The 25,275-nt window shown below is 36.1% G+C and overlaps 1 protein-coding gene and 1 long non-coding RNA gene across 9 annotated transcripts in view; one reads left to right on the forward strand and one right to left on the reverse strand.

Annotated features, from left to right (window-relative positions):
* RIC8B (RIC8 guanine nucleotide exchange factor B) overlaps positions 1-25,275 on the reverse strand; it is a 99,088-nt gene that overhangs the window by 54,278 nt on the left and 19,535 nt on the right. For all 8 annotated transcript variants that reach the window (XR_005365678.1, XR_005365681.1, XR_005365680.1 and 5 more), the window contains exon 3: positions 6,483-7,091. Coding sequence is in view for 3 of the 8 variants with exons in the window: in XM_038550783.1 (XP_038406711.1) it covers positions 6,483-7,091 (609 nt within the window). In the remaining 5 variants the exon portion in view is untranslated. The remainder of the gene's footprint in view (positions 1-6,482; positions 7,092-25,275) is intronic.
* Positions 1-25,275, forward strand: part of LOC119873645 — a 40,712-nt gene that overhangs the window by 10,133 nt on the left and 5,304 nt on the right. Inside the window, exon 2 of the long non-coding RNA XR_005365684.1 lies at positions 9,431-9,514. This is a non-coding gene — a long non-coding RNA (uncharacterized LOC119873645). The remainder of the gene's footprint in view (positions 1-9,430; positions 9,515-25,275) is intronic.

Below are 25,275 nucleotides of genomic sequence, written 5' to 3' on the forward strand. Positions count from 1 at the left end.
AGAGTCATTTATTTATAGATGTCTTAAAAAATCTTCTCCCATTTGGTGGTCTGCTTTTTTACTTCCTTCTCTTGATGAGCTCATTTTAATGAAGACCAAGCTGTCAACTTTTCCTTTAAGATTTGATTTTTATTCTGTCCTGTTTTAGAAATCTTTGCCTACTTAAGAAATGTATGACTTAAAGTCATGAAGATAATCTGTTTCCTTTTAAAAGCTTTATTGTTTTACCTTTCATATTTAGGTTCTCATCCAACTCAAATTAATTTTTTGCATATGGTATAAGATAGGAATTCAAATTCATTTTTCTTCCATACAGCCATAAAATTGATTCAGTGCAACTTATTAAAAAGTCCATTTTTTCCCAACTGCATTCCCACACTACCTGTGGCATAATCCAGTTGACTACATATGTATAGGTTTATTTCCAGACTCGACTCTATTCCACTAGTCTATGTCTCAGTCAAAATTTGTTGAATGAGTGCTCCCATTCAAGAAGTCTGGCCTGAATACTATTTCCTAGCATTGGCTATTCTGCTGTATGACCTTCCATAAGTAATTCATTCTGTCTGATCTTTCGTATCCTCATTTGTCAAATGGGGTGAATGCTCTTGTAGCACAAGGATGCTGGAAAGATTAAATATAATTGTTCTTTATAAAACATTATACAAATACAGTTTATATAACTATAATTTACTTGTTTCATCTTAGCTTTGATATCTTTAAGATATCAATATTCACTCCTCTGAAATCATATTATCTCCAAAGGTTGAGAAGAAAAAAAGTCATCAAAGATGAAGGGAGGAGAAAAAGAAAGCAAACAGGCTTGCTGTGACAGTGGAAATCCAAAATGAGATAACATTCAATTAAAACGGAGATTAAAAACTCAGGAAATTCTTTGAGATCTCGGGCAGCCCCAGTGGCACAGCGGTTTAGGGCCGACTTCAGCCCAGGGCCTGATCCTGGGGACCCAGGATCGAGTCCCACGTCAGGCTCCCTGCATGGAGCTTGTTTCTCCCTCTGCCTGTGTCTCTGCCTCTCTCTCTCTCTGTCTCTCATGAATAAATAAAATCTTTAAAAAAAAAAAAAGGAAATTCTTTGGGATCTCTTTATATATAGCCCTTACTTCTTTTTTTTTTTAATAATAAATTTATTTTTTATTGGTGTTCAATTTAGCCCTTACTTCTTAATTACAAATCTACTATTGTCCTGTTGCTTTTTTTCTCCTGTGCAAACTGTGGAAGATTACACTTTTGTTTGGTAAAGGTATCAATTTCCTCACATCTTTTCATTCAAAGTGTCAATGCCTGAGAAAGGGAGAATACTGCACAGCAATGAGTCCTAATAGGGTATTGTTACCCCAGGGTAGTTCTAATTTCTTCAAGAAGGTTTAGGAAACTTGTCTTATGAAAATGTAATTTCAATTCTATATAAAGTGAAAGACACTCAGACACAGAAATATACATACACACAAATTTATGCACAATTACCTAGAAATACAGCTATATCTCAGGTAGCATTTCATCATATGTTTCACCCTGGTCCTTTTGCTTACCTTTACCATGATTATTTGTCCTACCAAATTGTTTATGTTCAAAAACCTCTGCCTCCTTTGAGGCAAAGATAATATACTTTAGCTCTGCATCTTTTGCATCTAACGTGATTCTGGGCAGAGAGTAATAAATGCTTTTTTGAATTATTTACAAGGGGAGATATAAATGTTATAAAGTAGAGTGCTATAACTTTAAAATGGCTAGAAATCTGCTGCTCTAAACAGTGTTATTAAAGGTTTAGGCTTCTAGAGAATTTTTTAATAGCTTTGAATTTTTTTTTAAGATTTTTATTTATCTGAGAGACAGAAAGAAATAAAGTGAATGAGAAGAGAGGGGAGGGGCAGAGGGAGAGGGAGAAGCAGACTCCCTACTGAGGGGGGAGCCAAACTCAGGGCTCGATCCCAGGACCCTGAGATTATGACCTAAGATGAAGGCAGATGCTTAACCAACTTAGCCACCCACATGCCCCAACAGCTTTGGCATTTTAAAAGGTATCATAAACTTTTCCTTCCTCTCTGCTAACTCTGGACTTTTTCTACCATATATTTCTGTATATAACATTTTATTTCTCATTAAACAAATATTTATTTATTTATTTATTTATTTATTTATTTATTTATTTATTTATTATTTTAAGCAGGCTCCATGCAGGGAGCCTGATGTGGGACTCGATCCCGGGACTCCAGGATCACGCCCTGGGCCAAAGGTAGGCTCTAACCCGCTGAGCCACCCAGGGATCCCAACAAATATTTATTGATTGTCTATTCTGTCCTGGGTTCTGTTGCTTAGCAGAAAGACTATGCAGTGAGGTTAGACATACCCCTAAAGATCTAGAACATATTGTATTTAAAGAATCTATGCATTACTGAGGTGATTCTTATTTCTAAACATATAGAAAATATAGAGAAGAATAATAAATAATGTAACAAACACGTGTATATCTATCTGTGTTCACATGTCTGATTTTCCTATTAGACTGTTTTTTGAGGGCAGTGATGTTTTCTTCATCTTGTATCTTGTATGTCTAATGTAGAACTTGGCACATATTGGGCACTCAATGCTTATTAAAAAGATGATTCAGCAAAAAAACATGGCACAGCTTGAAGATTTATTTTGTTTAATACCATGTCCTCTTCCCACATTTCCTTTAATATCTCTAAAGTAATCATGAAACTATGAAACTAACCTTTTCTGTTACACTGTGACATTCCCAATTAATGTCTCATATTGGATATTCACTTTTTTATCTGACTCAAATTCATCTTTTGACTACTCAGAAACTTGTACTTACTGCTCTGTTCGCACTTGGTTGTCTAACTCTAAAATGTCTGTTGGTCCTTGTGTTTTCTCATTAAACTGCACTGATAACCTGGGAAGCAGAAGGGAATGTGTGCTAGGCAAGGGATTTCGAGAATGATGTGCTTTCCTCCATCAACAAAGAGATTTAGCAAACTGTTAAAGCAGGAGGAAGACAAGACCATTTCAGTGAACTTTTCTAGAATTGACTTCAGGCCCTGCTAAAGTAGCTTTTTGACCATCTCACACTTTTTACTACCTTTAGGAAAGAGAGAAAATGAGACAGGGACGGAAGGAGAAAGTGAGGGAGACAGAAGGGCACCATGTGGAAATAAGGCCAGCTCCATTTCCTACTGAATGGAAAGGAATCTCCAAATTAATCTGCTGATGATATCAGCAGGCAGGCAGGAATGTAACACTGAGATATGAACCTAAAATGGACATTGATTTTCTCTTTTTGATGAATTATAAATGAACAGTGATAAATAATACCTACTAGAACAATTAAAACCAAAACCAAACATCTCTATCTCTGTTAACAGTTAGATAAAGGTGATATGCCCCGAGTCTGCAAAGGTATAAACTAGCATTTTTCTTCTGAAGGGCAATTTGGCAATATATATCAAAAACGCTTAGTTTTAAAAAATACTCTAGCTCAACAATTTCAGGAATTTATCTACAAAATATTACAATAAGGAAATTCACCGTACTACTTTGTAAAATAGCAAACAACTGCAAACAATCTAAATGCCTACACATAGGGAATTTGTTAAAAGTTGACAGATCCTTATGAAGGAATATTCAAGTATTCCCTAAGTATAATAAAATGACTTCTGGAGATTATTTCTTCATAAGGATTTATCAACCTTTGGCAAAGAGGAAAATAAATCAGCTGTTAAGTTATTTTTGGTTGCAGAATTCTTTTTATCCTCAAATGATATCTAGTTACAACCTAAATTTAAAAAGAAAAAACTAGAACAACAACAAAGATGCTTTTTTGAAAGTGAGGGTGGGGAACCTGGAACTTATCCTACTCCTAGGAACTTTATGGCTTCAAGGAACATTTTGTAAACCACTACTCTTCAAGGACATTTACTGTGGAAAAAAGAATCAAGATTATAAAATGACTACATTTTTGTAAGAAGAAATTATACATATGTTTATATATTATACAATGAAGAATGGTTAGAAAGATACGCATCAAATGCAAACAGTGCTTATCTTTGAGTAGTAGGTTTATACGGGATTTGTACTTTTTTATTGCTTGTATGCTTTTTTTCCTTAGATCTTCTATGATGAGCTTTTTTTCCTTAGATCTTCTATGATGAGCATGTATTTTCAGTATAAGGAAAATAATATTAGTTATTTTTAAAATTAACCTTTAAAGTTGGATTCTTCTGTACAATAAGTTTTCAATATCTCTTTATTTAAGTTGGTATTTTAAAGTATTAACAATTCTTGAGGCGCTCAGTTGGAGAAAGATGCCATTCATCTGACAATCAAGGCATTATTAAAATCCAAGTAAATGGTCTCTTATTAGCAAGTTTCTCTGTATCCTTATTATAGATTTTCTCTATGCTATGCTGTGGGTACCTACCTCTCTATGCTCTGATATCTGGGTCTTTTCACATGTTGTTCAATTTCTGAGAAATGTCCATCTCCCAATCTTCAAATGACTATTCCATCATTCTCAGTTTTCTATCTCAGGAGATAACTTCACAGGTTTTCCCTGACTATGCTATGCATTCTCAATCATTGCACTATTTCTCTCCTAGCACTTAACACAATTTGAATTATATATTTGTTTACTTATTACTTGTCTTACCAACAAAACTGAAGGCAGAGACTATGTCTATTACTTGCAACAATGCCAGAATATGTAGCAATTGGTCAAAAATATTTATTGACTGACTGATTGACCAAACGTTTGACAAAATTTGAATTTGGAGACTCATGGAAACTCAACTGGTTTTTTCTCAGGGGCACCTGGGTGGCTCAGTGGTTGAGCATCTGTCTTTGGCTCAGGTCATGATCCTAGGGTTCTGGGGTGGGTCCTGGAATTGAGTCCTGCATCGGGCTCACTGCAGGGAGCCTTCTTTTCCCTCTGCCTATGTCTCTGCCTCTCATGAAGAAATAAATAAATCTTAAAAAAAAAAAAAAACCCACAAAAACCTTTCTCATACTCTTGCCTAAATGGGTTGGCAGGATCCTGTATTCAGTACTGTTTAAATTCCTGGTGACTTCAGTAATAGCCCAGAGTCACAATAACTGGGCACATTTTATAATGGCTTTATTTACTGATCCACAACTCAAAAGAAGCTCTTGGTCTGCTGAGCTGCCTACTTCAGGATTACTGATCCTTTCTCATGTATCTTTTGGAGAATAAACTTTCTGTAACCCAGAATGAGTAATTGCTGCTTCAACATCTTCTAAGGCTTCTTCCAGCCCTGCTATTAGACTAATGAAGGCTAATCTCAATTTACTGATACATATTACATGTCATTCTATACATATACTGATGTGAAGCCATTGAACTATAAACCCTTTTGGTCAGGAATCTGAACAGTGTGAGCTACTATTTTCAGCACAATTTAAATAACAGGGGCTCCAATAATGGCAAACCAACAGACTCAGAAGAGCTCTTGCAACTAAATAGAGAACTTAAAAACACCAAAACAAACAGTGTAAGAAAAATAACCATAGAAGGTACCAAATAAGCATAGAGACATAATATTTTAAATACTTCCAAATATTTGGTTTCAAAGCATAAATGGAGCATGTGGGCTTTCCACATCTTTTCCTGCCAAGTCTCAGGAAAAACTGACCATACTACAGTCATCTAAAACAGCTGTTAGGACTGATCTTCAAATATTTGGTTTCAAAATATAGACCTATTTGCACTTTAAAATTCAGATGCCTGCATACTCCCACTATAGCACTGCACTTAGATAATCCTTTCAAAGTAGGCTGCTGTCAAAAACAGATCTGTATTCATGGTGAGCACTCTTTCAAATGGACAGAGCAAAATGTTAGCCTAAGTCCTCAAGTCAATTGTCAGAAAAGATAATTTATTTACTCTGGCATCAAAATACTTCATTCATTCATTCATTCACTCATTTGTTTCTTTCTTGCTCTTTCTTTCTAAGGCAGGAGCTCAATGTCACTCATTGTTTAAGGTTAAAGAAAGAGGGTAAATGTGAAATGCTAACATTCTAGAAGAAAGGAAAAAAGTTTATGTGCACTTCACTTATAATTGTTGCCTTCCTTGAACTAAGTTTCTTGTTTAGTGTATTGTTCTTTTGAGTACTTAGATATAAACTATCAAATCTGCTTCAGGACCTTGTTCCTAAAAGAGTCACTTAAAAAAAAAAAAAAAAGATAGGTGATAGTACAACTCAGAAAAGTAACTATACTTAGCACCTTATGAAATAATAATCCATAATTAACTACATTGGAATTAAAATTTTAAAAATCTATGAAAAACAAAAAAAAAAGAAATAATAGCTCATTTTTATCCTATTTTTCTGGTGTTACACAAATGGAAAGTGAGCATTCATTCCTCCCTTGCAGGCAGCTCTATGGATGCCCCAGACCAATTAAATTACAGGTAGATAAGAACATCCTTCTCAACCTTACCTCTTTATGCACCTTCCAACTGTCTACCGTCACATTGAAGAGAGCTTTGAGGGCCTCAATGGCACAGTCTGTCTCCTGAGGTGAGAGAGGAGGTCCATTATGGTCTATGGCCGATTCATATTCATCGGTCCACTTGATGCTAAAGGCACTTTCCAAGATCTGGGTCAGCAGCGGTAGTCCCTGGAGCTCATAGCGCAATTGTGATCTGATGTCGGTGTGCAAAAGTGATAGGAGGAAGAGCAAGCGCAAGTCAAAGCACTTAATGTCATTGATAAACTTTCGGTCCTTGCACTTTCTCAGGAGGTTACAGAGCTTTGCAGCAAGATTAAGTTCCAGACTAAGCTGCTGTGCCATCTGACTGTTGAACACTATGTTACACAGACATTTTAATGACTCCACAATAACTGGGAACTCTGACACCTTCTCCAAAGAATCATCCGACTCATTTAGCTTGGCTAGTCGCAGCAGTATCTGCATATTTTCCTTGGTTGTTACAGGAACTAAAATCTTTTTGTCTCTGGAGAGAATGCGGAGAACTTCCAGGCAGGACACTTGACATGTTGTTGGGATGTCCTTTGCAAGGATTTTAAATATCCCCTCACAGAGTTTCTGAAAAACAAGAACAAGTATGCACAAATCATTATTTGGCTTAAATGATTTAAAACAGAGTAGTTCTCTTCCAATGTATGTAACATCAGTCAGATTCTGGCTAAAAAGGATTTTTACTTTTTTTTTTTTAAGTCACAGAATGTTAGAACTGAAAGAGATCTTATATTTGCTGCACTTCTTTCACTTATAGATATGAAAATTGAAGGCTAGAGAGGCCATAATGAATCAGTCAGGTCTTATATAACGTTGTTCTCAACAGATTTTTAATATCAGACTACATATAATATTAGGATGGAAGGCAATTAATCTGAATTATAGCTAATGGACCCAAAGTGTACATATCTATCTTGCATTTTTAAAAAAGTAATTATTCCTATCATTGCTAAATTTAGGAACCTGGTGATTCTTTCAAAATTCAATATCCAGCTTTCTTATCCATAGACTGTGGTCTGGGTCTCTCAAGCTCACACCTTATATGTGAAGCAAGCAGGTATAATAACTGTTCAACTGCTGACCACTTCTGTACCTGTTACACCTTATAAAAACAACAGCAACAACTAGGATTAACATCATATTTTACAAAGTTTGTATTAACCAATCATCAGACTTTAACTCTCTAAAAAGGGGCTATCTGTGGTTCGAGCATTATGATCTAGGCAAGAATCCCACGCTGTGTGTACCTTCTCTGTACATCCTAGTTGTACAGGTATGGAAGTACCAACTTTAAAGGTATAGTTGACCCTTGAACAACATGGGTTTGAACTGCATGGATCCACTAGTGCATGGATTTTTTGGATAAATACAGTACAGTACTGTATTTTCCTTATGATGTTCTTAACACCTTTCTCTAGTTTATTTTATTGTAAAATATGAATACAATAATATATAAGATAAAATATGTGTTAATTGACTACATTGGTAAGCCTTCTTCTGGTCATAGTAGGCTATCAGTAGTTAAGTTTTTAAGGAGTTAAAAATTATATGCAATTTTTTGACTGCTATAGGCTAGTGCCCCTAACCTCCATGTTTTTCAATGGTCAGCTACACTATGTTTTCTAGATGGAAGTAGGAAGGAGATTAACATTACAAGCTGAAAAAATCTTATAACAATGTCAACTCTATCCCTGCCATCTCTGATAACTACAAGGGACTTTCATTTAATCTTATTATCATCACTAAAACATTTTAAAAATGAACACAAGTTTGCGGGTAAATATAATGTGCCCATTATAAAAATATAAAAAACAGAAAGTTTTCTCCAATTTCTGATCTTTCACATCTAAGACAAAAAAAGACTCAAAAAACAAAAAACAAAACCAAACCACATTCTATATACTATTTCCAATGAAGTATATTTCTGGGAGTGGAGTCAGATAACCCTTGCTCCCACATAACTTTACTCAGGAGAGAAATCATCTGTGTTACTGTTTAAGTTAAGAAACATGTAATAGGGCAGCCCAGGTGGCTCAGCGGTTTAGCGCCACCTTCAGTCCAGGGTGTGATCCCGGAGACCCGGAATCGAGTCCCACATCAGGCTCCCTGCATTGGGCCTGCTTCTCCCTCTCCCTCTCTCTCTCTCTCTCTCTCTCTCTTTCTCTGTCTCTATGAATAAATAAATAAAATCTTAAAAAAAAGAAACATGTAATAAATAAGGTATTATAAAATATTATATATGTGAATTTGGAGTTGTACGTATCTAATTAAAAAGACATCTTTACTTCCTTTCTAAACCAAAGATAACAGCAGCAACAATAAAATCCCCCCAAATCTACAGACAATATGGGTCCTTTCTTGCTCCACCTTCAGACTCAAGAAAGAAAAAGAGCAAAGCATGAATTACAAACAGGAGTAGACTAGGCTATAAATCAAAAGGATTGAAACTCTCAAACATAAGAGGCTATACATGAGCGAGATTAGAGAGCCTACAAAATTTAAACTTAAAAACTATCTCATCTCTAGGCTTTCTGGAGATCAACTGGCAAACAAAGACAAGAGTTCTAGCTTTAAAGCACCATTTTCAATCATAGTTGTTCTTAAACATGCCATTTCTCTCTCTTTATAGATGTGCCTTACATAATGACCATTAGGTAGATTTTTGCTATAATTGTAACATATCTTGAAAATTAAACCACTTTTTGGATAATGACCCTTTCCTCCCTGGCTTTTTTTTATTATAACTCAAAAAAAAAAAATAAAGACATATTCAAAATATAACAAAAGTGATAATATACACTTATTGCTGTACTAAATATAATCATTTTTATTCAGAGAACATTATAAAGAGCAAATTAATAAATCATGTACATCTGGATGAAACAGAGAAATTTTGTTTTGCCTAGGTACACCAAGCCAGAAAACTGAAGAGGGAGCATTCTACACTTTCTCCATCTGCTGAGTACATGCTCTACTTTTGTGTTTCAAAGGTGCTCTTGTGTTTCACCTTTACTTTGCCCCAACAGCATTTTTCTGTGCTGTAACTATTTTTTTCAATTGATTTTACTCTTCCTAAAACATGTTCTCCTCTCTTCACTTTCCATAGCTCCTTCTTGCCCACAGAATGCAGTTGAAATGAGTCTACTGCTTCCTTTTCCACTGCTATCTCTGTCACCCACCGTTCCCCTGATTTTTCAAGTGTTCCAAACTGACTCCTAGGCATCTGCCCATACGTCCTGAGCCTCTCCCCTGCTGCTCCTTCCATGGCATGTCCACCCGTCAGGAGCCCACTCTTTTTCTCAGGTTTAGTTTGAATACTGAGGGGGTTTATATGATTCCCCAGTCACTCCATCTTTTGCTATTTGTGCTTCCTACAAGAAATTTTTGCTTTTTGTGGAGAGTAAGTTGTTAGGGCATTTCACTCCTTTTCCAGGCTCCTTGAGAACAGAAGCTATGTTTCATTTGTAGCCATGTGGCTGGCTCAGGTGTGCTATAACTATTTTTAAGTGCAAGATAACCACAAATTCCCAACCTTAAAACCTACCACCTGACTCTCCAGCATCTTCCAAAGAATGACTTCTTTGTATTTCTCCTCCACCAGCCACCACTTACTATCAAGTCTTTTCTTCTTTTTGCAAGTACAACAAACTGTCACTACATTATATGTTAGGTACAGACTGTTTTTATTTACTTTGAAAATATTTATCTATACAAACTTGTTTTCATTGTTCAACTGATACATATTTTAATTTGAAAATTATTTTGGTACATTAGATTATCATGGAACCCAATTTTTTCCATCAAAATTAATGGAAGTATTTTCTAATTTAATAACTTTCACTTAGAGGTCTGGTTCTCTATAAAGAACTAAAATCATAAAGCTAAGACTAGGTATGCTTACAAAGTATAATGACTAATAATGAGTCTGAGATTAAAATGCTTTAAAATGCTCTTTTAAAATGCTCACTAGCTTAGCAAGTCATGGCTATTTCTATAAAATTAGACTGCACACCAGCATAAACTCAAGAGTAAGATCCCAAATGGTTCCTCAGTATTAATACTAGTACTGCCAAAAAAAAGTTTGCTCCTAAACTGAAACCCTGGAATTTACTATAGCAGTGGGTTCTCAAACTTCATCATGCATCATAATAAGCTAAAGGGATTATTAAAACACATTGTTGAACTTTGCCCCCAGTATTTCTGATTCAGTAGGTCTTGAGTGAGGCTCCAGAATTGGGATATTTAACAAGTTCCTAATTGCTGCTTATGATTCCGGAGCCACACTCAGAACCACTGAACTATGGTTAACAATGGCCTCACGTAACTTGGATGTTAGAGGGTAGGGGTTAATTGAGAACAATGCACTAGATAAGCATAGATAAGTAGGTAGAGTTGAAAGCCATTAGCCAATACCTTAACTTCTCCTTGACTGTCCTGATGATGTATAAGGGTGGCAGGGATAGGAATGGGATGTCACTGGTCACATAACCTTAATTATCTTAAATATTAGAAACTACTCCAGGTGTGAAATATATTACTTATTTAAGGTCAGTGGTCCTGGGCTTAAAACTTGTTCAACTTACCATAGACTCTAGAACCAGAGCAGTGTTGTGATTAAGGGCATAGGTTCTGGATTTAAATTTCTTGTATTCCAACCTTGGCTTGTCTACCATCTTCGAACAGTGAGACTGTGGCAAACCTGGCCTCCCTGGGCCTCATTTACTATAAGAGTTAAATGATAGCCACATGTATAGCACTTTGAAGAGTGCCTGGCATGTGATAAGTGTTCAGTACAGGTTTTACATAGTATTATAAGATAAAATCTCAAAGGTAAGATCCTCCAATCTGTTTTCTCAGGTTTCTCTTTCATGCTATGCCCCTATCAAACCCTCTTCTCTAGCTAAATTCCTTTCCAAATTATCTCACATTGAGCTCTTTTGCTTTCTTATTGCCTCCCTCTTTGCATCAGTTCTTCTTCCTCTTTGACTATTCAAGTTTTAACAATTCTCCAAAGATAGCCTTAAAATTCACTTTTGATATAATTTTTTTTCTAACCACTTCAGCCCCCAATATTCTTCCTGTCCAAGAAATACCCAAACCACAATTTGTAGCAATCATTTGGTACTCAGTACATTCTTCCTGTTAACTACTAAGAGCTCTCTGATGACAGAAGGCCTTTTTTTTTTTTTTAAGACAAAAGAAAATATATACTGCAGTGCCTTTGAATCAGAAAGAGCTGGGTTTAATACCAGGCTTTGTTACTGTGTGATTCAGACATGCTATTTAACTTCTTTGAGCCTCGCTTTCTCATTTCTAAAATGGGAATAATATCACCTATAGTGGATAAGGCTATTGTGAAAGAGACTCTAGGATTGTAGTAAGTGCTCTATAAATGGTAATTATTATGTTTTATTTCTTCATGATCATTGTAGCCCTTAGCAGAGCAACTTGCACACAAGTTAGCACCTAAAATATAAATGGGCTAGATTAAGTTCTTCAAATCAAAAGAATTAGTAGAGATCCATTAATGTTGTCTTCTAAGAAGGAAAGAACAGCAGTAAAGGCTATTCTTGTGACTGGACTAATAAGATGGTTTGCCCTTTTGGGTAAAAAAAGTCTTTTATGTGAGGAGCAGAACTCACATGTCTTCATATAAAGTTTTTAAAATTTATACATATATAGGTATGTGTGTTCTTTGTTTTTTTTTTAAGATTTATTTATTTTACAGAGACAGTGCACATGCACACCCGTGCACATGAGGGAGAAGGAGAAGCAGAGGGAGAGGATCTCAAGCAGACACCCTAAGTTCAGAGCCTGCTAAGGGGCTTGATCCCATGACCCATGAGATCATGACCTAAGCCAAAATCAAGAGTCAGACATTCAACTGAGCCACCCAGGCGCCCCTATCTATGTGTTCTTTAATATGTAAAATGCACCAAACTATTAAAGAAAATAGAAGGGATGCCTGGGTGGCTCAGTGGTTGAACATCTGCCTTCGGCTCAGGGAGTGATCCTGGGGTTCTGGAATCCAGTCCCGCATTGGATTCCCCACAGGGAGCCTGCTTCTCCCTCTGCCTATGTTTCTGCCTCTCTGTGACTCTCATGAGTAAATAAATAAAATCTTTTAAAAAATTAAGAAAATATAAAAAATATTCATAATTACACTAGCTAGTATATTTTATATACAGTAGACAGAAGGATTTATCCTTAGTCAATATACTTGATTATCAGTAACATATGCATATTACTTCAATACAGTTACAATCATCATGTGTTTATCACTCTGTGTCCTGACTTTTTAATTCTTAATTATCAGCATTTTCCCACAATGCTAGAGTACTTATAAAAATAATTTTAGGGCACCAGGGTAACTCACTCAGTTAAGCATCTGCCTTTGGCTCAGGTCACCATCTCAGGGTCCTGGGATAGAGCCCCATCTTGGTCTACCTGCTCAGTGGGAAGTCTGCTTCTACCTCTGCCCCTCCCCCTGCTTGCGCTCTTTCTCTCTCTCAAATAAATAAAATCTTAAAAAAATTTATGAAATTGATGCATTATTAAATGACTTCTGTTCTCAGTAAGCCTCTAGTATGATATACAGCAGAATCCAGAAAGAGTATTGGACTTATTACCATCAGAAGAGGTGGTCTCATTATTTTAATAATTATAGTGATATTGCTTGCTTATGTGCTGTATGGTTTACAAAAAACTTCTCATACATATCCTTCAGTCTAAGAAATGCTCATTAAACACTTACTAAATTATAACCTACGGACACTTAACTAAGAAGTGGAAGGCCAGGGGCAGCCCGGGTGGCTCAGGGGTTTAGCACCGCCTTCAGCCCAGGGCCTGATCCTGGAGTGCTGGGATTGAGTCCCACGTCAGGCTCCCTACATGGAGCCTACTTCTCCTTCTGCCTGTGTCTCTGTCTCTGTCTCTGTCTCTCTCTCTCTGTGTGTCTCATGAATAAATAAATAAAATCTTAAAAAAAAAAAAAAAGAAAAAGAAGTAGAAGGCCAGGATTTAATCTAGATCATCTGATTCCAATGTGATTTCCACTCCAAGTCAATGGTTGTACTGTTAGCTGTCTCTCATTTATTAACTATAATCTTGAGCATGACTTGACACTCAATTAGGCCTCTTTCTTCATCTGTACATGCATTAAGACTCTCTAAGGCAGTGCTTGCTTCAGCAGCACATACACTAAAATTGGAAGACTCTCTAAGGCAATCTTCTAGCTCTAAAATGGTAAGCTGAACTATGAATCTTTAAAACTAAGATCAGCTTTGGCTTTAACCATGAAACAAGCAGAACATGCTATAAAGCATATATGAGCATTCAAATGATCTATCATGATTTACATAGTTTTAAAAGGTGATTTCTAAAAATATTTCAAAACTAAAAATCAAATTTTATACATAAAAAAGGTCTTTGTTTAAAATACAGATATCATAATTTACTATACTCTGGCAACCCAAAAGGTAAATGCTATTCAAAAGTGTCTACAGATTGGTGCCAATTCACAAACTTTGTTAGTACACTGTGTTGAGAAAGGTACACAGAGATAGGTATTAAAAAATGAGTTTGCATTTAGAAACATTTATAGTAATCTGACTTTGCTGTGACCATCAAAGGATATGATTATTTCTTTTAATGTTTCATTTTTTATTGTATTTTATAAAAGCACTGGTCTACTACAAATTAGGGAAAAAATAACAAAACCTTGACCACAATTAATTTAAGAAGCACTGTTCCAGAGAATGCATTTTATACTATATAAGTCTTCTTCCACTCTATAACCAAAATAGTAAAACTAACTCAGAGCCTAGAGTAATGAGAGAATAATACAAGTCTCATAAGTATGCCTATCTAAGATTTAGTTTAATTGCTGGGCATTGTATTGAAAACTGATAATTGTCCACCAAAATCCATTCTTCCCTTCTTATATAGTAACAGAACTGTGGCAAGGCCCACGACTGCCTAGCCATATGACATTCCTCAGCTGCTCTTTGTGGCCATATGACTTGACTGAACACTTGCCAATGGAATGTATGTGGACACGTTGCCTGCCATTTTCAGGTTTGGGTCTCTAAGACAGTGGGCATATCTCCTCCATTTTCTTGTTCCATTCTGCAGACCAGATCTTGGAAGTGGCAGCCCAGTATAGACTAAGACGATGCTCAGATGGTGAAGCATGACTTGACAACTTAGAAGGAAATAGGGCAACTAAATAAATTTATGGAGCAGAGTCACCCACCTACTTAACTAGAACTGATCACCTCAGAACTATACTTTAAAAGGTAATAAAACACCACTATTCCTTAAATCACTTCTATCTTGGGGTCCCTTTGTTGCAACAAGCTTAGCTATATTTATTTATTTTTTTACAAGCTTAGCTTTAAACTTAAATAAAACGCACCTTTCAAATACAATGTCTCATCAATACCTCATATACAGAACCTCTCACACCATCATTCCATAACTAACGGAAGTTACATTTCACCTCAGTGACTAAGGAACAACCCTCTATATCTAATACCAAGAGTTAGACCAAGTTGGCCTAGTTGTGCCATGGTTGGTCTGTATCTTCATTTGTTTATCTATTTATTCATTCATCAAGAACACACCAAGTATCTATTGAATAAATCCAAGGCAATGTCCTTGGTACTAGGTAGACAAAGGCAAACTTCCAAAGAACTTAAAATAGGTGAGAATTACAAAGAAACACAAGCCATAGATTAGTGTAGTAAGTGCTCTGATAGGTCTAAGCCAGGATTTCTCAGCTTCAGCACTACTGACATTTTGGACTGGATAATTCTCCGAGGATATGTATATTATAAGATATTTAATAGCATCTTTGGCCTCCACCCACTAGATGCCAGTAACACCTTCACACTACCACTCCTCAATCACAGCAATCAAAAATGTCCCCAGAAACTGCCAAATATCTCCTGAGGAACAAAATCACCCCCTACTGAGAATCACTGATTTAAATGTAAAAAACTATGACAGGACAAATCTAAGTCCTATGGGAGGGAAGTAGACCAATTCGGGAAAAGACACCCTAAGGAAGTGGCATCTAAGGTGAGATCTGAAACATACACGTTCAATTTCCATTCAGTCATTTAACAAATACTTGAATGTCTACTATATCATTGTGTTATATGATAGGTGTACACTGGTGAACAAAACAAACATAATTCTGTTATGTGTTATGGGGATGACAGTCTAATGAAGAAGATAAATGAACAAAAATTTACATGTTATGAGAAATTGACAGGATGGTATGATAGAAAATAACTGGATCTACTTCAGAGTGACATTTAAGACAATTTCTGATGGTGAGATGTTGCTAAATGTGTAAAGAAAGTATTGCAGGAAGAGCCTGATGTGTTTAAGGTCCTGAAAGTCAGAGTGGGTGATGTTAGTGGTATAGTGCTCTGAGATCTAACTGGAAAGTAAACTGGTACCAGATTACATGGAGTTTTATAGGCTATGATAAGGAGATTGGACTTTAAACACTATGAAAAGTCCCTAGAGAAGTTAAAGCAAAGAGAAATACAACTCAATTAAAAAATTTTAAGAAATCACACTGGCTGCTGTGTGGAAAATGGAGGGGAACAAATGCAGCTTCAACTAGAATGGAAGCAGTAGAGAAGTAGATAGGTTTGACATGTATTTTTGAGAAAAAAGTGACAAAACTCGCTGCTTGTGGGGGAGAAGGAAGCTTCTGGCTTGAGCAATCCAGTGTCATTTATTGAGAATGGGATGACTGGAGGAAGAACAGGTTTTGGAGAAAATTATGTATAGATACATTAAGTTTGCAATGCCTACAAAGATGTCAAGTAGAAAGCTGAATGTATGTGGTGAAGCCTTAAGCAGTCATCAGGGCTCTGTCTTCTCTAGGAGTAAGTGCTTGGAAGTATAGGAATAGATCACTTAGAGTAAAATAAATAAAAAATAGAGGGACTAAGATAGAGTGCTAAAAAATGCCACAACTGAGAGAGGCTCAGAGGAGGAGAACCTGATAAGAGAGATCAGAGTTGTACTTAGAAGAGGAAATTTAGGAGTGTGGTATCCTGAAGACAAGATAGGACAGTATTTTATAGAGGGAATAGTCAACTATTTCAAATCTGATGAAAGATCAAGTAGCATAATGATTTGGCAATGCTAGATCACCAATGACTTTCATAAAAGCAGTTTCTGCAAAGTATTTGGGAGATGAGGAGTGCAGAGAGAAATACATACCTTTCAATACATGTGACTATAGGAAACAAATAGGACAGTAATAAGAGGGATTATAAGATCAAGAGAGGTTTTATTGTTTTTTGTTTTTTGTTTAAAGAGAGGATATACTAGTCCATGTCTGTATGATGAAGAGAACGAAGTGTTGGAATTAATCCAGAGGGAAATGGGGAACTTTTTGCAAGGGGATGACATCTGATCTGTGTTTTGGATTATCATCCTGATGGTAATAATGGAGAATGCACAAGAAAGGGAACAGAGTCAGAAATAAGGTGAAAGGGGATACCTGGGTGGATCAGCAGTTTAGCGTCTACCTTTGGCCCAGGGCATGATCCTGGGGTCCCAGGATCGAGTCCTGCATCAGGCTCCCTGCATGGAGCCTGCTTCTCCCTCTGCCTGTGTCTCTGCCTCTCTCTCTGTGTGTCTCTTATGAGTAAATAAATAAATAATCTTTTAAAAAAAGAAAAAAAAAAAGAAATAAGGTGAAAAATGATGGTGGTGTGAACTAAGGCAGAGAAATAGAAAGCTACGAGATTTTTAAGGGATGCTTAGCTGGCTTAGTTGGTAGAGCATGTGATTCTTGATCTTGGGTCCTGAGTTCAAGCCCCACAATGGGAGTAGAGCCTACTTAAAAAAAATGAAATCAAAGAGATTTTAAGGAAGTAAAACTGACTGAATGATTGGTGGAATGACTGGATGTCAAGGGTAGAGGAGAGGAGACAAGGAGCCTCTCAGATTTCTAACTTGGACAAATTGGTTGATGGAGGTATCAGTCATTCAGGAGATAGGGGACTCGTTTCCTAAAGCTGGCAGCAAAAACAAAATGATATTGTTTGGTAGACATTTCTCTCTAATTGCTCCACAATGGATACCTCAAATAAAATACATCTAAACTCATTAACTAGGAAGGGGTCAGATCATAAGTCCCCCAAAGTCCACCTTTCCAAAACTCATATTCAACTATCTATTGTCACAATTATCCTTGATCTGGGCTGAGAAACCTACTCTCTACTAACTATGTAAATATATGTGCCTTTTCTCAAGTTATTTCCTATATTTGGAATGTCTTCTTAAACCCTGACCTTCCCAGTACTTTGCCTTGCATTTTCAAGGCAAATCTCATTTTTGTAATCTTTAGGAAGTAACCCCTTCTACCTCTACCAGTTTTATGGCACTTGACACATCTCTGACCTTGAATTATACTTTATGGAGACTTCGTATCTCTGTTATCAACTTTGAGGGGGCAGGATGTGTCTGAGATTATTTCTTTTTGTTCCACAGGTACAAAGATACTGTCAAATATGCTGAATATATACTTACACACATACATACTAAATGCGACCTTCAAAGCACTATGTATTAGATACAAAGTATTATGTCCAGATACATCTTTAAAGCTCTGGGCTTAATTCCTAGGTGCCATTTATTTATTTGTATGATTTTGAATAAAATGGTCAACTTTTAAAATTTCCTGATCTATAAAATGAGTATGATAGTACCTACTTCATAGGGTTGTTGGGGGAATTAAATCAGACAGTGTGTATGTGCTGCCCTACAAGAGAATAAATAATAAATGTTATTTAACATTATAACTGTAATGCATGCATTACAGTATAGTACTATCATAATATGCTTAGTAAGAGGCTACATGTTGTAAAGAATATGACTTTCAGGGGCGCATGGACAGCTCAGTCAGTTAAGCATCTGACTCTTTATTTCAGCTCATGTCATGACCTCAGGGTCGTGAGATCCAGCCCCATGTTGGGCTCCAGCCTGGGGGTGGAACCTGCCTAAGATTCTCTCTTCCTCCTTATCCCTCTGCACCACCCTCCCCCTGCTCATGGTGCACTCTCTTAAAAAAACAAAACAAACAAAAACACGACTTAAGACATCCAGAGTCAGTCTTCACTTTGCCTTTTTTTTTTTTTTTAACCTGTGAGATCTAGGCAAGTTATTTGGTCTTTCCAAGCTTTAGTTTCATTATGCATAAAATGAGAATAATATGAATTACAGTGTTGTTTTAGTAAACGAGATGACAGTACACAGTAAGGGCTAAAACTGTATACTTCCAAGAACAAGACCTATAATTAAAGATCTCAGCCAAGAGCAGTTATCTTGAAGGAGGCTTTTTCTGATTGAAATAATAAGCCTATATGTAGATTTGACATGTAATTTTCTAACATCAGTGCTTATCAAAAGGATTTAATGAACTGAGATTTTCAAAAATCTTTATTATTAGTTGGAAAATTCAGGTAAAGATTTATAGATTAATTTAGAATAAAAATAGGCCAGTGATTGGATAACTAAATCAAAATGAAACAACAGTGAACAAAGTGAACATTGCCAAAGACATAGACTAATGTCTGTTTTATTTATAAGAAACAGGAAAATGTAATAACTTTCCAGCTCAGGCTGGAAAGAGGTGCAGGGTACACACACAGCACAAGCACTGAGTTCAACTTGGCAGTAACCCTATGATAATTACAGGCCAGAAAACAGCTGAAGAGCCAAACAAAATGAGTGTAACTGACAGAATCAGAATATTAAGAGTTAGAAGGGGCTATAGTGATTATTTAATATTAACATACATTAGCAGTGCAAAAGGTTCTATAAAAAAGTGGCTATTGGGGAGAATAAGTCTGAGAAACTTATAAAGCTTACTAAAATATTAAAGATTCTCAGATGTACCATGGAAGAGAAATCTGTTTAATTTTTCAAAACTGATTTTTCCTTTATTTGATCACAGAATCCTTTTGAAAAATACCTAATAATACACTCAGGACTAGGGAATATTTCTTTTATTTTACAGATATGGAAACTGACTCTAAGAGAGGCTGCATTATTTGCTAAATGTAGCACAGAAAGCTACAGTGGGAAAGGGGACTCAGCTGTTTACCTCTCAGTCCTCCTCTTTTCTCATTCTACTGCTATCTGGTGATGTATAAGAAATAAAGCAAAAGTGGGTGTTCAACATTCAAAGCAATTCTGGGTTAAGCTAGGCCTGTGAAAGGAATTTTGAGGACTTTTTTTTTCCTCCTTAAATAGACTTAAGTCTTTAAACATGGTCTCATTTGTGATCACTTTTTAATTATTATTTAATGCTTCTGTTCTTCTATTTTCATAGTACTGAATACCTATTCTTAGAGTCTGCTACTTTCTCTTTAATAAGAATGGACTCCCGCCCACCCACTTTTTGTCTTTTATGTCTACAACATTAACCACATGCTTAATTTATGTTCTTGCTCCAACCAGGGCTCCTATAGTGGTGGGATAGGACCCTGCTCTTAAAATAAACTATGCACATTCATTTGGGAGATGTGGCACAATGCCAGGGATACTTAAAGTCACAGGACAATCCTAGTACATCCTCTTTAACCACTGGTTTACTAAAAGATTTAGTGGGGGTAGGGTGGGGAAGAATTTCTACATGAAAATAAACAAATATATTAAAACTCACAATATAATAAGTCACATGAATTTTTAAGATTAAAAAAATAAGTTATGAAAGGAATATTGTAGCTAGGCAGGATCTGTTGGATGGTACCTCCCTGGCCTCTCAAGGTTGTACCTACTCTCTCCTCTGATGGATGTCACTGGATATATATTCCACAAGGATCTAATTTTAGTTTGTAACTGGAGCTGAAGGTCAGCCACCTAAATCTGATAGGTCTAAACTTTTGCCCTCTGTGTACAGCACACGTGAGTGTGTGTGTGTGCATGCAAGACAGAGAAAGAGAGGTACTAAATTCTAAAATAAGCTTACTATAATTAACAGTTGAAACAATGTTGTCAGTTCTACAAGACAGACCTATTAAAAGTTTGTATTTTACAAAAATATTAAACAATCACTGACTCATTGCCAGAATTCTAAACTGTGCTTTTAATAAAAGTTGAAGAAAGGATTCTGAAGGTCAAATTTGGAATTTCTTTATAAAAAACTAAAGATGAAATTTTTTAAATGAGTACTCATGCAGTTGGGTCCATTTGATATTTAGCTTAATATTTTATCTGTGGACTTTTGTGGTCTCCCCCACACACACTTGGGAAGTGATAGTAATTCTCACTTTTTATGTCATGGATACTGTCCTTGTGAGTAAGGTTTTATCTCGCTTCCTAAATTTCATCTCTAGTCTCCCTTACTGCACATGTACATTTTTCAGTAAGACAATCCTTCTGGCTAAGTTCTATACCAGGGTAATCATGCCAAAAAGGTTGAAAAGAGAGTGCAGAGGAACAATAATTACGTAAGTCTGGCTCAAGTTTTTTTTGCTAATTAGCAATCCTGAGAAAGACATGTTGCATCATCAAGAGTTCATTAAGGGATAGGAAGACCACTTAGATGTAAATGGAAATACAAAATCAATCAGTTGCCCATCCTTTTCTGACAGAGGGCAGAAATGGGCATTTCAAACTTTTTATTTTTATTCAAATACAGTACCAGCCAACTCTGCTTCTCTTACTACTTAAGAGTTTTTTTTATTTTTCAGAAAGCCCTTTTCTCCACTACCTGTATTAAAATACTTAAGTATGTTTTACATATTGGCAAATACAAACGTATCATCAGTTGTTGTTTATTGTTGTTAAAAAAGACATCCAGAGTCATTATCTCATTTAGCCTTCAGTGAATTCTTAGCATAAGCTATAGTCTGGTTATGCAGTGTTCTAATAAGGCTGGAAGACAGACACTGTCATGACATATACCTTGTATCTTAGTGGCTAATACAGATCATGGTTCCACAGATCTCTAGAGCTCCTTTGCCTTTTTGCCTTTTTCAGTTTATCAAGGTCTTTCCTATACAGTCTCTTTAGGATTTCCTTGCTTTGCGTCCAATGCCATCTACCCTACAGCCTACAACTATTCGCTCTGTACTAACTAATCTACCTCTGAATCCCTGGTTCTCAGCTCTAATGGCCCAGGTATGTACAGAGGACAGTCAGGGGCGCTCTGATGGTAAGCTGATGTTATGGACTGAATGTTTGTGTCCCCATTAAATTCATATGTTGAAGCCCTAACCCCCAGTGTGTTGGTATTTAGAGATGGGGCTTTGGCGAGGTAATTAGGGTTAGATGAGGTCATTAGGGAGGGGCCCTGGTCCAATGGAGTTAGTGTCTTTATAAGAAGAAACATTAGAGAGCTAGCTCACTTACATATCCCCTCCCCTACTCTCTGCACAAAGAGGTCATGTTAGCACACAGTGAAATGGCAGCCACCTACAAGCCAAGAGAAAAGGCCTCAGGATGAAACCTATTGCTGGCATCCTGACCTTCCTCAGGAGAGAGCTGTACCTTGAGAGGCCAGGGAGGTACCATCCAACAGATCCTGCCTTGGCTACAATATTCCTTTCATACCTTATTTTTTTAATCTTAAAAATTCATGTGACTTATTATATTGTGAATTTTAATATATTTATTTTCAAAAAACAATTTATTTCTCTCAAAACTGTGAGAAATAAATTTCTGTTGTTTAAGCAACCCAGTCTATGGTATTCTGTTAATGGCAACCAGAGTGGACTAAAATAGTTGAGAAGAGGGACAAGAGGGAAGTTAAGGTGTCCCAAAGAGATAGCTATGAGATTTCAGAGATGCTCAAAGTCATAAGAAGACGCTAGTGATGTAGCAGAAAAAGCACAGAACAGACTATTTGGTTTCTCTCTAGTCCCTAGTACTACTATTTTCTGAACTTGGATCTGGAGCAATTTTGTTAATCTATCTGAAACTAAATTTCCTCATGTGTAATATAGAAATGTATCTATCACAGAGTTGCTATAATTACTCAATACAGATAATATCTAAAAGAACATACTGTAGGATATAATTCACCTTATATGTTATTTATTGGGAAACAGTACAATTGAAGTGAAGAAAGCTCTTGGTTTCAAGCATTAGCTTTGTCCTTGTGGCTATGTGATCTTGGGCAAATTTCTTGAAATCATTTGTGCCTCATTTCCTCATTTCTAAAATTAGGAATAACATCTAGGGCTTATAAATATTAAATGAGATTATATATTTAAAAATCTTTTGCCTGGGGTAGAGGAGAGGTTAATGTACCTTACATCATAAAGATGGCCAGATGGACAAAAAGATTGAGAAACATTAACAGGAATACTCTACACAGGCACAATATGGCTAGGAAATTTTTTTCTGTATTTGTCTTTTCATAGCAAAGCTACTTAAAAAAGGAAAATGTCAATGTTAAAAGCATAACATTGTAATTATGCATTAATTTTATAGGTTCTATGGTGTTCACTCAGAATCTGTAGTGTCCATTACTGAGCACTTGTGTACTCAGCCCCCATATAGGTACACAACTCAAAATGTTCCCCACTTAAAATTCAAGTACATGCATATTATTCAAGAGAAATAAATTCTAAGTGACAAGAAGTCTATTTTGGGTTGGGGAGCTAAAAGCTAAAAAACTCAAAAGTTGTTTATATATTAGGAAGATTGAACATATGTATAATGAATGAATAAGGAATGTAAATGTATTTCAGTGTATAGTGATTTAAGCTGTATTAAAAGACTGAAAGAATAAATTATGCAGAATTCAGCCAGAGAAAGCTTTTTGATAAATATAAATGTTAGTCAGTCAGTGGGGGGGGGAGGGGGAGGAATGATAGAGATGGTATGGCAGAAAGGAGGCAAGAAGACAAAACAAACGGTGAACAAAGGTAGAGGCAGAGAGGGACATGGATAAGTAGGGGGATCAACCAAAGCAGATTTAGAGTTCATACAAGTAAAAGCTTTCTAATAATTAAAACTATCTGACAGCAGAGTGGCTGCTGTGAGCTTCCCATTACTAAAAGTATTCAGAGTCTAATGACCCTTGGTGCAGGATACCTTAGAAGAATCACAGCACTGGAAGATATTCTGGGTCCCTTACTTTAGGTGTGAGTTCTCTGAGAAAGAGGCCTGCAAATATCATCACTGAAGGCAGAAAAGGAGACAGAGGACCTGGGTTGAGTCTTAGCTCTTCCATTCATTAACTGTGATATTGGATAAATCAACTTCTCAATTTTTCATCTATAAATGGGGAAGCTGGGAAAGTGGAGATGTCTGTTCAGTCAGTAACTCTTTCAGATCCCTAATTTTTAATTAGTCAAAGACATACATGTTCTCTCCTTTCCTTAGTACATGATCAAACTTTGTAAGGAAGAGCTAACTCCTAAGAAAAAGAAATTGTACACGACATACTATCCTATTCAGTCATACTGCAAAGCATGCTACTTTTCTGTTTCCTGTCAATGCTGATAATTAGCTCAGCGTCAAAGCTTTGTTTATGTTCTGCATCAAGTCTCAAATTTTAGAAGCCTAAAATCAGAAAATGAATAGAATCAATTCCTAAGCTATACAACAGGTCAATTCAATTATTAACGAGTGGCAGTATAGTGTAGCACTTGGGCTGTGAAGCCAGACTGTCTGGGCTTGGGTCATGGCCTCCTACTTCATTAGTTTAGGAAAAGTAATTTCCTGTATGCCTTAGTTTCCTTATCTGCAAAGCCAAACAACACCTACTTTATAGCCTTGTGAGGATTAGACATGTTAATCCATGTCCAATCCAATTCATACACTGCTTAGAATGATGATGGACAGTGTATGTTACTGACTAGTATTTAATAACCAGCTTTATTGAGATACAATTCACATATCATAAAGTTCACCCTGCTAAAAGCATGTAATGCATTGATTTAGTATATTCACATATGTATGACCATCATCATCATCACTGTCTCATTTTAGAATATTCTCATTATCAAAAAAAGAAATCCAAAGTCAGAAATAACTCCCCACTCCCCTCTTTCTCTAGCCCCAACACAACATCTAATCAACTTTGTTACTATGATCCGCCTATTTTAGACATTTCATACAAATGGAATCATACATAGCCCTTGTGTCTGGCTTCTTTCACTTAGCATAATGTTTTCAAGGTATATTCATGTAGCACTTATCAATTACTTTATTATTTTTCTTGGCTGAGTAATATTTCATTGCATGGTTAACATGTTTTGTTTATCCATTTACAAACTGAAAGACATTTGGGTTGTTTCTACCTTTTGGCTATTATGAATGATGCTGCTGTAAATATTCACATATAAGTTTTTACATGGATATATATCTTCATTTCTTTTGTGTAAGAAAAGGATTATACCTTTTTCTTATTATACCTCAGCAATTATACCTAGGAGTAGAATTGCTGAGTTTAACCTTTTGAGAAACTGCCAGACTGTTTTCTAAAGTGGCTGCACAATTTTATATTCTCACTAGGAAGGTATGAGGGTTTATTCTCCACATCCTTTCCCACACTTGTTACTGATTTCTATTCTAGCCATACCAGTGAGTGTGAACCAGAATCTCACTGTGGCTTTTATTTGCATTTCCCTGATGATTAATGATGTCGAGTTATCATTTTGATCATGTGTTCACTGGTCAATTGTGTATCTTTGGAAAAATGTCTATGTAGATCCTTTGCCATTTTTGTTTTTTTGTTTGTTTTTTAAAAGATTTTATTTAT

Source organism: Canis lupus, chromosome 10, assembly GCF_011100685.1.
Source record: "Canis lupus familiaris isolate Mischka breed German Shepherd chromosome 10, alternate assembly UU_Cfam_GSD_1.0, whole genome shotgun sequence".
Classification (NCBI taxonomy): Eukaryota; Metazoa; Chordata; class Mammalia; order Carnivora; family Canidae; genus Canis; species Canis lupus.